A 12,337-nucleotide genomic window follows, 5' to 3' on the forward strand; every position below is an offset into this window, starting at 1 on the left:
GCTCCAACATAGGGCTCTCTGAAAAGCTAACTACACTCACATTGGCAGATCCAGGCTCCATTTCTCTGTGCCATCATAGAGACACAACGACCACCCTTCACTTCTGACATGTTTTCCATCTCCATAATAATGGACATCTTCTGATTTACTTATTTTTGACTCACTGCATCATTTTCACTATTTTCCTGAGAAATGTCATATCTCAACGGTACATAGAATGCCTTCACAGAGGGCTGGCTTCTCAAAAGCCACCCACAGTGTATGCACTTACCATCTTGGCTTCTTTTACCTCCTCCTTCATTTGTAATATCTATCCAAAGGTGCACCGTTTGGAGTCAATGGCTCCCATCATTCATTACAGCTCAAATTTTGCAAAGAAAAGTGTATGAAATGATTCATTTACACTTTGCGACAATCTAGATTTGAGAAAAACCTTTCTAGGTTTCCTCTAACTAGAAAACTAAAATCCCAAACACTCACAACCTATGGCATTAGCTATATATATTTTCTCACAGACTTAGCTCTTATCTTTTCGAAAAATTAAGAGCCCCCATCTGATGAGAAATCAAGAATGATTTTGTAGGCTTCCAAACATTGAGCGGTGCTACATAATGTTTATCTATCTGGGTTTAGAGTAGAATACTAGTCGATTAAGTTAATTAATGCCCAATAAAACCTATAATATATACTTATGCTATATCTGAATATTCAGCGTTAGGATTGTAGATTTGTTTATTGATGTAATAAAATCAAACAGTTGGCATTTTGCTTGCTGGGGGTGAAGTGGTATATTGGTTAATGGTACAGACTTCGGAGCCAAACTGCCTGGGTTCAAGTTCTGGCCACTCTACTTCCTAGCTTTATGACCTTGGACGAGGCACTTATCTTCTCTAAGACTGATTTTCCTCAGGTGTGAATGGGGATAATTACTATGCGTATAGCATAGAACCATGGTGAGGACCAAATGAGATATTCCAGCATGGTGCCTGGTATATGGGAAGTGTTTGATAACCGGTAACCATTAGTATCATATTTATCCCTGCTAATCAGGCTAATGCTGGCCATGGTTATATATATTATTTATTTTTACATATTAATATTAACTTTTTAAAAATACCACCTGAGGTCTGTAACATTGTCCCCAAATAAGGTTTTTTTTTTCATTTTAGCCTTCCAATCTAGATTATATATAGTTTAGCCTTGAAATCAGCTGAGATGATCCAGCAAATCTTAATTCTTACGGTTCTGCTTTTATCAGCCTCTGGGAAACAGATTATTTCCCATCTGATGCCAATGGCTGCTGCAAAGTAGCTCGCATATCACCACTACTAGCTAACTGACCTCACAGGTAAGGCAGAGTCATGTTGGGGGCAGGGAAGAGGGGATCCAGCAGGTGGAAAAAGAAGTATTGCAGTTTCACCAAATCCAGGCATAAGATGGGAGGTTCATTTCCAACATGATGCTATCAGGCCAGCTGCATGAGGAAGTGCCAATTATGGAGAGGTTTGGCCTATGACCAGACGGCATTGTGGGTATGAATGAGGTGGCTCCTGATAAGGGGTCTGCCCATTAATTACAAATGAGGGGTTTAATTTCAGAAGCTTGTGATAAACTCCAGCAAGGGCGCCTGCCTAAGGCTGGTAACAATAGGGTTCAGAAAAATTCCAATTAGCAGATTGTGTCCAGTGATGAGGTTAATGGAAATGAATGTATCATTTGTGCCCCTTGAGTATAATAACCTTGTAAAAGCTCTGGCCAGTCCTGAGAGTGGGCTAGGTGGAGCATTTTCTATCCCTCTGTATCCTCTGGCAATGGAATTTAGGTGAAAATAAGAAAGAAGCTGACTTTAGCTCACTCTGTTCACTGTACTGCATTTTATGTGATGAGGGCTGAGCCTAGCACAGCTCTGTTCTGAGCTCATTAATCCAAAAGGATCCTCGAATACAATGCTAGCTTTTCGACAGGGAGACCTCGGGCAGATCCAGGAGCAAACTCATTAGGGCCTGAATGCAAAGCCCCAGGGAAAGGCAGGCAAGGTAGCTTCTTTAGGGGCCATGGCCTGAGCCCACATCATTGCAAATTTTAAAACTCAAGTCGGTTCATGCACCAGGTTTCCTTAGAAATACAGTTGTAGGTAATATAAACAAAATCTAATTTCTTCGTGTGTTGATTTCCTTCCCCTCCTTCCCTTTTCCTTTTAAAAATAATAATTTTTAATGGGAAGCCCAAGATCAATCAGTATAATTTTGGAGTTCAAAGAGAAGGCAAAACTTGATAAGAAAAGAATAAAATTGAATTTGCTACCTGACCTCAATCTGAACACAAAATGGCTGTTAAAGGATTACTTTAAAAAAAAAAAAAAGTTAAATCATGATCCTTATACAGATTTAAACACGTGTCAAAGATTTTATTTAATTCATTAATTAGTGAGGGATCCAGGACGCCAGGGATCTTCATTCTCTGGCCTGCAAGCCAAATTCAGCCTGTCACCTGTCTTTGTAAAGAAAATGTTAGGAGTACAGCCACACCCATTCATTTCACATCGCCTATGGCTGTTTTCCTGCTCCAAAGGCAGAGTTGCATGGCCCATAAAGTCTAACCTATTTACCGGCTGGCCTTTTACGGAAAATGTTTGCTGACCCCTGATATAGTCTATCAGAAATGCTGAAAAAAATTACAAATAGATGCAGAGAAATTTACAAATAGATGCTGCATAAGGCACTGATCAATTCCATTTCATTAAACAAGAAATATTTGTATTACAATTTACAGACTTGTATAGCTCAAAGACGAAGCATGGATAATCCAGAAAATACACTAGATCTGGACTATTAGGCCAGTTACATGAACAGAAACTCAGATTATGATCCAGGTAGAAATCTTGTTGAACAATGGAGGGCACACGTGGGGAAGAGCCTGGGATTTAGAAACTAACAGAACAAAGAGCGTCCTAATGCAGGGCCCCAGTGATTGCAATTTGGAATGGAGGAGACTGGCCACTTGAGCACATCCTACCTCAAGCTTCACTTGCTCTGGAAACGGGCTGGGCCCAGTCCTTGGAGTACATCAGCAGACAGAGCTGTGCAGGAGCTGGGGCAAGCTGAGGCTGATCCTACTTATTCCCTTGGTTTCAACTACTTTTTTTTTCATTTTATTTGTTTTTGGTAGACAGAGAGAGACAGAGCACAAGTGGGGGAGGGGCAGGGAGAGAAAGAGACACAGAATCTGAAGCAGGCTCCGGGCTCCGGGCTGTCAGCACAGAGCCCGACACAGGGTTCGAACTCACAAACCGCGAGATCATGACCCGGGCCGAAGTCGGACGGTCAACCGACTGAGCCACTCAGGTGCCCCAATGACATCTTTCAACTAGTCTCATCTTTCTGATACTCATCCAGTGATATGCTGGAGCTGGCTTACACAGGCTGGTAAGAGCTGGTTGTACGCATCTCATACCAACTCTGTGCTCTCTGGTTGTATTGGTAGCATGAAATTGGCTGCAATGGGAGTACTCACTCACACCACAGAAACAGGCAAACACTACAAATCAAGATTTTTTCATGGAAAGCTGCTTATTAAACATTTACCAGCACATTTAATACTGCTCATTCCCCCTACTTGTAACACTGCTCATTCTCCATACTTGGGCCATACTGACCTTTGTAAGACACCTGTTCAACTATGCCACTCTCCTTGATTAGAACTCTTCAGTAGCTCCCCATCGCCAACAGACAACATTAAGTTCCTTAACATAACATATGAGGCCTTTCATCATCTGGCCCCTGACTAAATGTCCAGCTTCCTCTCCTACCCCTCCATCTCACAATTTCTACGTTAGCTCGAAGGTCACAAACTGATTTACTCCAGCCTAGATTGCCTCATATATGTATTTTGTTTGGACTGCACACTATCTGTAGCTTTTTTGAGCCAACATTTACAACTTTAAGAAATTCTACCCTGAAGGGGATTGAGAGGTATAGACTTCCAGTTAGAAAGTAAGTCATAGTGGGGCGCCTGGGTGGCTCAGTCGGTTAAGCATCCAACTTCGGCTCAAGTCATGATCTCGCCGTTTGTGAGTTCGAGCCCTGCGTCGCGCTCTGTGCTGACAGCTCAGAGCCTGGAGCCTGCTTCAGATTCTGTGTCTCCCCCTCTCTCTGCCCCTCCCCTGCTCATGCTCTGTCTCTATCTCTCAATTATGAATAAACATTAAAAAAATTTTTTTAAAGAATGTACAAAAAAAAAAAAGAAAAGAAAGCATAGGAATGTAATGTATAGCATCAGGAATATAGTCAATAATATTGTAAGTTTTTTAAAATGTTTATTTATGTTGAGAGAGAGCCCGCGCAGGAGGGGCAGAGAGAGAGAGGGGCGGGGAGACAAAGAATCCCAAGCAGGCTCTGCACTGTGAGCACAGAGTTCAACGCAGGGCTCAATATCATGAAACATGAGATCATGACCTGGACCAAAATCAAGAGTTGGACACTTCACCAACCGACTGAGCCACACCCAGGTGCCCCCATAATAACTTTCATTGGTGACAGATGGTAACTAGACTTATTGTGGGGGTCATTTTTTAACACTTCAAAATATCAAATCACTATGATGTACACCAGAAACTAATAGGATTTGTATGCCAATTATACTTCAATTTTTTAAAAAAAGAAGTTAGCCAACAACAAAATACGAAATTCTACTACAAAATCCATACTTCTGACTTCTCTTGAGAACCCACAACATCGGGCCTTTATGCATACTTATAACAACAATTTTATAACAACAAGGAATGGAGTAGCAGATACTCCCTTTGAGAGGATATGTGGTCTACAGTTCACTAGTTTCTATCATTCATTCATCCAAATTATGCATATGGACCCACACATAGCCATCATTTCTATTACCTATTACCTGTTTGGCCCCTGTTGTAGACCATATCACAAAGTCTTGAGTATTATCAGAAATCTCTGACCTTCATTATTGAATCTCTCTTTCCTTACCATGGCTATCCTGATGCTTAGCCCATAGTCCCTACAGCTGGGGAAGGGAAAAGCAGCAGGATGAGAAAAGAAGAAGCAGAGAGGGGAAGAGTAGTATAGATCTGTGGTCTTTGGGTCAGAGTCTCCACTTTGAAACAATAGAATTGTGAAAATGGCAGGTACAGACTGTCCTATGATGGGGGGAACTCAAATATTCCCTATAAAGCCCATTTGCTATCCCTCCTTAGTCTTGGAATGTCTACCTTCTCAGCTGGACATTAGAAGGAAAGACCCAAGGAAATTGGCTCACATTGACTCAGATTATGGGAGCTAGGTCTGTAAATGAGTCAATTTCTTAAGCTGAGACTAGAAAAAAATTTTTTTGGGCTGGTGCCTGTTGTGGTGTCTCCCACTGTGCTATAGATGCTATAGGGAAAACAAAAGCAGTCTAAGACAGCTCTGTGTTAGACTCACACAACCTCATCGATGAGGCAAGAAATGCGTATGTGAAATAATTAGAGAACAATATAAGACAGCATCAGAAAAGTGAGATCTTTGATGTAACCTAGTGTCCACAACATCTGGGTGGTCACTAAGGGGTAGGATCAAGTTAAGAGGAGGAGTTATTGAAGAAGCCAGGGCTCACAGTGGCCCTTCACTTGCAGAGAAATGAGGAGAGGCCATTACATACAGAGGATCCCACAAGGACATACAGACAGAGAGCAATGAATGAGATGAGTGTGGCCACCTGTGAATAGTATTGACGGGAGAGTAGGAAGACACGGTTGGTCACCGTAGACCAGTTTTCCTTTAAAATTATTTCCTCTCTTGTGTCATTTACTCAGAAAGCCAAAGAGAGAATCAGAGGCTCCTTGTGGAGCACCACGTCAAAGACAATGGAATCAGATGGCTCCAGAAAGCATTTCACATTCTAAGCATAGACAACAACCTTTCAGTTCCATGACACAAGTGGGGCTAAGCAATATTCACATGTACCATCATCTGTCTTGGACAGGCCTGTCAGCATTGGAATAGAGGGAAAGAAAGAAAAAGGGTAAGAAAAGGAGAAAGAGCAAGGAAGTGAGGAGAGAGAGAGAGAGGACAGGAAGAGCAGCATGGTAGGGAGGACACATTCCTCCAACACGACCCAGGGAATCCTGTGCTATAGGCTACCTTCCCTCCACTCACCACATATCCTGCCTCTAGATCATAGCAGAGACTGAGAAATGCTTCTGCCCAGTAGGAAGGGGCAGATTTCCAGAACTGAGTTGCTTTCTTCCTGGGCAGAACATTACTCATCTACCATCTCCCCCAACTCGAGGCTTTGTGTTGGTTGTTGTGTTTATGTTTGTTCCTGGGCCCACTCAGAACTACTTCTTCCTTAGCCAGGAGGCTTATGTTAATTTCTGAGATGATTCTTTCCTGTGTCCAATTTACTTTATGAGACAGTTGCTCACTTCCTGCTGTCTTGTTTGTAGCTGCTTCCTCTAAATGTTTAACAATGCTTTCTCACTGCTCTATCCAAGTAATTGATGATCAATGTGCAGCCAGTTCTCAACTATTTAGAGACCGATGCAACCACTCCATGAAAGAACTAGATTTCTTGCACACTCTTCCCCTCCTTCTCCTCTACCTCTCTCACACTTCCTGTTTTCTGGTCGCTTTCCTGTTTGTGAATCTTTCATCCAAAGCGAGAAGGAGGCGAAGATGATGAAAAACTGCTACACATCGTTTTGTCAGTTCATCAGCAACTGCAATTTTCTAAAAAACATTTTTAAGAATAAAAAGAAACTTCTGAGGGGTGCCTGGGTGGCTGGGTCAGTTAAACATCGGCTCTTGGTCTCAGCTCAGGTCATGACCTCACGGTTTATGAGATCGAGCCCTGCACCGGGCTCTGTGTGGACAGCGCGGAGCCTGCTTGGGATTCTCTCTCTCCCTCTCTCTCTCTCTCTTTCTGCCCCTCCCCTGCTTGATTGCTCTCTCTTTCTCTCTCTCTCTCTCAAAATAAACATTTTTTTAAAAAAGAAACTTTTGAGTAAAACAATATTTGTCTATTCCATGAGAATCTCAATCATCCATGTTTTGTTCTCCCCAATCCAAATGAGTATTTGGAACTATTCTTTTCTAAGTGTATGAAGATCAGTATTTCACAGTTTCCTGGAATCCTATCCATGCTTTGAATGCTCAGCTCCACGCGTCCATGAAGCCTCCTCTGACTATTTCAGTCCTCCTCATTCCTTAGCTCTAGATCCTACCACACTGAGACTCTTCTGTGGGTATAGAGCTGTCTCCATTTCCCTATTACGCTGAGAACAGACTGGGTCCCAAAACACACATTTTATTTTTTTTTCTTTCTTTTAAAGATTTTTTTATTTAAATTCAAGTTAGTTAATGTACAGTGTATTATTGGTTTCAGGAGTAGAACCCAGTGAATCATTGCTTACATATAACACCCAGTGCTCACCCCCAAAAATGCCCTCCTTAATACCCATCACCCATTTAGCCCATCCCCCACCCACCTCTTTCCATCAACCCTCAGTTTGTTCTCTTATTCAAGAGTCTCTTATGGTTTGCCTCCCTCTCTGTTTTTCTTATTTTTCCTTCCTTTCTCATATGTTCATCTGTTGTGTTCCTTAAATTCAACATGAGTGAAATATGATATTTGTCTCTCTCTGATTTATTTTGCTTAGCACAATACACTCTAGTTCCATCCATGTCATTGCAAATGGCAAGATTTCATTCTTTTTCATTGCCGAGTAGTATTCCAGTGTGTGTGTGTGTGTGTGTGTGTGTGTGTGTGTGTGTGTGTGTATCACATCTTTATCCATTTATCAGTTGATGGAAATTTGGGCTCTTTCCATAATTTGGCTCTTTTTTTTACTATTTATTTAATAATTTTTTGTCAAGTTAGGTAATATACAGTGTGGTCTTGGCTTCAGGAGTAGATTCCTGTGATTCATCACTTACATACAACACCCAGTGCTCATCCCAACAAGTGCCCTCCTCAATGTCCATCACGCATTTTCCCTGCCCACCCAACCCCTCACCCCCCTCAACCCTCAGTTTGTTCTCTGTACTTAAGAGTCTCTTATAGTTTGCCTCCCTCTGTGTTTGTAACTCAGTTTTCCTTCCCTTCCCCTTTGGTCTTCTGTTACGTTTCTCAAATTCCACATATGACCAAAACACACATTTTGAAGCAAAATATTTTTTTTATTCATTGAGCAATGATCATTGATCATTGCACGTTCTGCAAACTCACCCCAAAATGCTCATGAATACCCAAAGAACACCATGCCTTCCACCAACAACTGCTGTTTACACCAAGCATTGCATCATGGACGTAACAGTGTTATCAAAGGTCCCTTTAGCTATTGGTAACCCCTCACCCAAGCCAAGAGGTCTTCATTGACAGAGTACTTCTTTCTGACAATAAGAGATTCTCTCTACCTTGCTGAGACCTACAGGAAGTTGGAAGAACTCTATCTGGCCTTGGTCTTTGGTCTCCGGAAGTCCTATATACATACAAAGTCAATGTAACCACTTGAGATTATCTTTTCCTTAGCCTCCAGGGCTTGATTTAGTGGCATGGTCTTTACGATTCATTTGGAACCGAACACATGCTATGGTGTACTCCTACTTACCAATTTTATATAAGTCTGACCCACTCAACTAAACTCCAGAAGGTTAGGAAAAAATGTCCCTCTCTTCTCTATATCCCCCATTGTGCCTCAGATGGAATGGGGCATATTGTGGTTGCATAAATGTAAGAACCAAGCTTTAGAGTCCTATTGCTTGGGCTTGGATCTTGGCTCAGTTACTAAAAGCTATGTAAGCTTGGGTATGTTATTTAACTTTTGTGTGCCTCAGCTTCTTCATTTGGGGAGAATATTTGCCTCACAAGGTTATGGGGATTAAATGCGTAAATACATGTAAAGTGCTGTATGCCTGGCATATAGTTAGTATTCCACAAATAGCTACGATGATGAAGGTCATTGGCCAAAGAAAAGTGACTCCAATTCCTGAATCACTAACATTTAATGCCCTGTGCTCCTTCTCTCTCCTAGCCTTAATCCTGGCCTTTATGCCTTTATTTTATTGCACCTAGGTTCCCACTCTGATGATGGATACCCAGTTCTCTGAGTTCACACCGGACATCACTCCCATCATGCTGGCCGCCCACACCAACAACTATGAAATCATCAAACTGCTTGTTCAAAAACGGGTCACTATCCCACGGCCCCACCAGATCCGCTGCAACTGTGTCGAGTGTGTGTCCAGTTCAGAGGTAGACAGTCTGCGCCACTCCCGCTCCCGTCTGAACATCTATAAAGCGCTAGCAAGCCCCTCACTCATTGCCTTATCAAGCGAGGACCCCATCCTAACTGCCTTCCGTCTGGGCTGGGAGCTCAAAGAGCTCAGCAAGGTGGAGAATGAGTTCAAGGCGGAGTATGAGGAACTCTCCCAGCAGTGCAAGCTCTTTGCCAAAGACCTGCTGGACCAAGCTCGGAGCTCCCGGGAACTGGAGATCATCCTCAACCATCGAGATGACCACAGTGAAGAGCTGGACCCTCAGAAGTACCATGACCTGGCCAAGCTGAAGGTGGCAATCAAATACCACCAGAAAGAGGTAAGCTGAGCTCTTCTCTGCTTTAAGGAAACCTTACACCCTCCAGAGTCCAGCACAGCAGAGTGAGAGTTGGCATTTTTCTACTACTTACCCCTCCACAAACAAATGGTTCAACAGGCCTCAAAAACAAAACAAAACAAAACAAAAACAGGTTCATTTATCCAAGGTACACACAGCCTCTGCATATTTTCTTTATGGATAGATAAGTAGGGGAAAAGACTGACCATCTGATTTGTTGATGAAATAGTACTCATTCTTTCACAAAATGCTTATTAAGCACTGTTCTAGGTGTTTGGGATACAGAAAATGGGCACTGACCCTACCTTCATGAAACTTACAAGCTAGTTGTGGACATTAAGTAAATGATCACATCAGTGAATATATAATTACATGCAACGTAAGTGATCTGAAGGAGAACTTCTATGAGAACACATAACAAATGACTCCACCCTTCATCCTGGGGCCATGGTGGTCAATAATCATGGAGGGATCATGGTCTGGATACTTTTTGAAATGAATTATTTTCGTTAATAGCATCTTTGATTAAAGGCATCTGAAACACTAAAGTTGTGTTTCGTAACTGCAGCTCCCTAGTCCACTTTACATGAATACTTATGTCAAACTAAAAAATACTTCTTGAAACGTTTTCAATATTTTACTAAGGTCTTTAGGATGAAATTGTCACAAGGGGTAGAGAGTTCAGTTGTTTTCCTTACCTTGCTAAAATGCATTAACCTCCTTCAGAGGTATAATGGAGATCACCTTCAAAGATTCTTTATGACCCTGAAGACATTTGAGACTGATAGGTAGCTGTGTCTGTCAATACAAATAACTGTCAAAGAACTAAAGGAACTAAGGGTTATTTTTTTCTTCTTCTTTATGTTTCTTTTTTTTTTTTTTTTTTTTTTTTTGGTTGGTTGGTTGATTGGCTTCTGAGCTAAGGGTTATATAGGCAGAAGAAAAACAAGTTTTAAATATGGACTGGGGAAATAGGGTCTTTGAAAAGATAAGTATACCCAAGAGGAAGAGGAAATGGCTAAATACCTCTAATCTATTAAGATAAGGCTATTGATATAAGAACACAATAGTCAACTTTGATTTAAAAAATCATTATAAAAATCTAGTTGGGTAATAATGGGGTAATAAATGTTCAGAGTTACATAACCCCGTCAGCAACAAAATCTTAGCCTTGAATGAAATATAATTTACTGTTTCCTAGAAGGCTTTTTCATTGTTGGTTTTTCCTCATTGTTATTCCTACTAGAACTTAAGTGGACCCCCAGAAAGAATTTAATTTTATGGTTTAAAAAAAAAGAGCTCAGAAGAATGAAACATAAACCAATTCCAAACTATAACTTTGACATGGAGCAAAATAAGAAAGCTCTAATCTCTTAGAAAACAGGTGTAAAACTATTGGATAATCTTTACATGTCACATAAACTCTCGGGTATTGTCCTATAGACATTTTTCGGATACTCCTAAAAAGTGCTGATTTCATGTATTGTCCCATTGTCAGATATTCATACAAAAGTCTTTGAAAACTTTATCACTTTAGTTATTCCTTATTACCATTGAAGGTAGGCAGAAAAGTAATTATAACTCATTTTACAGACAAGAACGGACCATATTTCAGAGATTTGTTCAGGATAATCTGACAAAGCCAGGACTAGAATTTCAGGGACACCTGGGTGGCTCAGTTGGTTAAGTGCTGGACTCTTGATTTTGCCTCAGGTCATGATCTCGTGGTTCATGAGATCAAACCCCACAATGGGCTCTGTGCTGACAGCATGGAGCCTGCTTGGGATTCTCTGTCCCTCTCTCTCTTCCCCTCTCCCCCACTCACTCTCTCTAAATAAATAAATAAACAAACTTAAGAAAAAAAGGAACTAGAACTTCAGACTCCCGGTACAATATTTTCTCTGTGTATACTCCATCTTCTGTTGAGTGGGGTTCCTTTATGCTGGTTTGGTAGCCTCCAAATCCACCACCAGGTAATTTAAGAGGAACACATTATTTGACTTATGAATGAAATTTTATTAGTTAAAATCTGTTAAAACACATAGCAATAAAATGATGTGCATCAATAGCAAATAAGGATTATACAAACTGTAAAACTGGCATTAATCATCACATAAAGATATAACTATGTCATCACAACTGCTCATTGCACATTAGCCAAAACACACAAGGATAGACTTGTGCTTTCTAATTGCTATCTATCAACCTAACTCCCTTGGTTTTCACAGCTTTAAGTTTGTCTCAAATGATGAGCCTGTCTCTCTATCCGTCCATGCCATACAAGAATTGCCTTTGGTGTTAGTCTCAAGAAGATCCAGAGAAGGGCTAGTTTAAATAAAGGGCCAGCCACTCTTTCCAGTCTACTGGAGGAGAAATCCAAGATTCCAATCAGAAGTCCAATCAGGGGCACCTGGGTGGCTCACCAACTTCGGCTCAGGTCATGATCTCACGGTCTGTGAGTTTGAGCCCCGAGTCGGGCTCTGTGCTGACGGCTCAGAGCCTGAAGCCTGATTTGGAACCTGTGTCTCCCTCTCTCTCTGCCCTTCCCCTGCTCTCTCTCTCTCTCTCTCTCTCTCTCTCTAAAATAAAATAAACATCAAAAAAATATTTAAAAAAAAAAGAAGTATCCAATCAGTGGACTGCCGAGTTAATGTATTTCCCTCTAATTGTCTTTTAAGTGCATGACCTGTGTCAGTTGCCAACCAGCTATTTCTATCAATAT

General features: G+C 41.3%; 1 protein-coding gene across 2 annotated transcripts in view; it reads left to right on the forward strand.

The window, feature by feature from the left end:
• TRPC5 (transient receptor potential cation channel subfamily C member 5) overlaps positions 1-12,337 on the forward strand; it is a 266,576-nt gene that overhangs the window by 156,346 nt on the left and 97,893 nt on the right. For both annotated transcript variants that reach the window (XM_053891241.1, XM_019426883.2), the window contains exon 4: positions 9,076-9,597. In XM_053891241.1, the coding sequence (XP_053747216.1) occupies positions 9,076-9,597 (522 nt within the window). The remainder of the gene's footprint in view (positions 1-9,075; positions 9,598-12,337) is intronic.

This window comes from Panthera pardus, unplaced genomic scaffold (assembly GCF_024362965.1).
Source record: "Panthera pardus isolate Hobbes unplaced genomic scaffold, ASM2436296v1 HiC_scaffold_27, whole genome shotgun sequence".
NCBI lineage: Eukaryota > Metazoa > Chordata > Mammalia > Carnivora > Felidae > Panthera > Panthera pardus.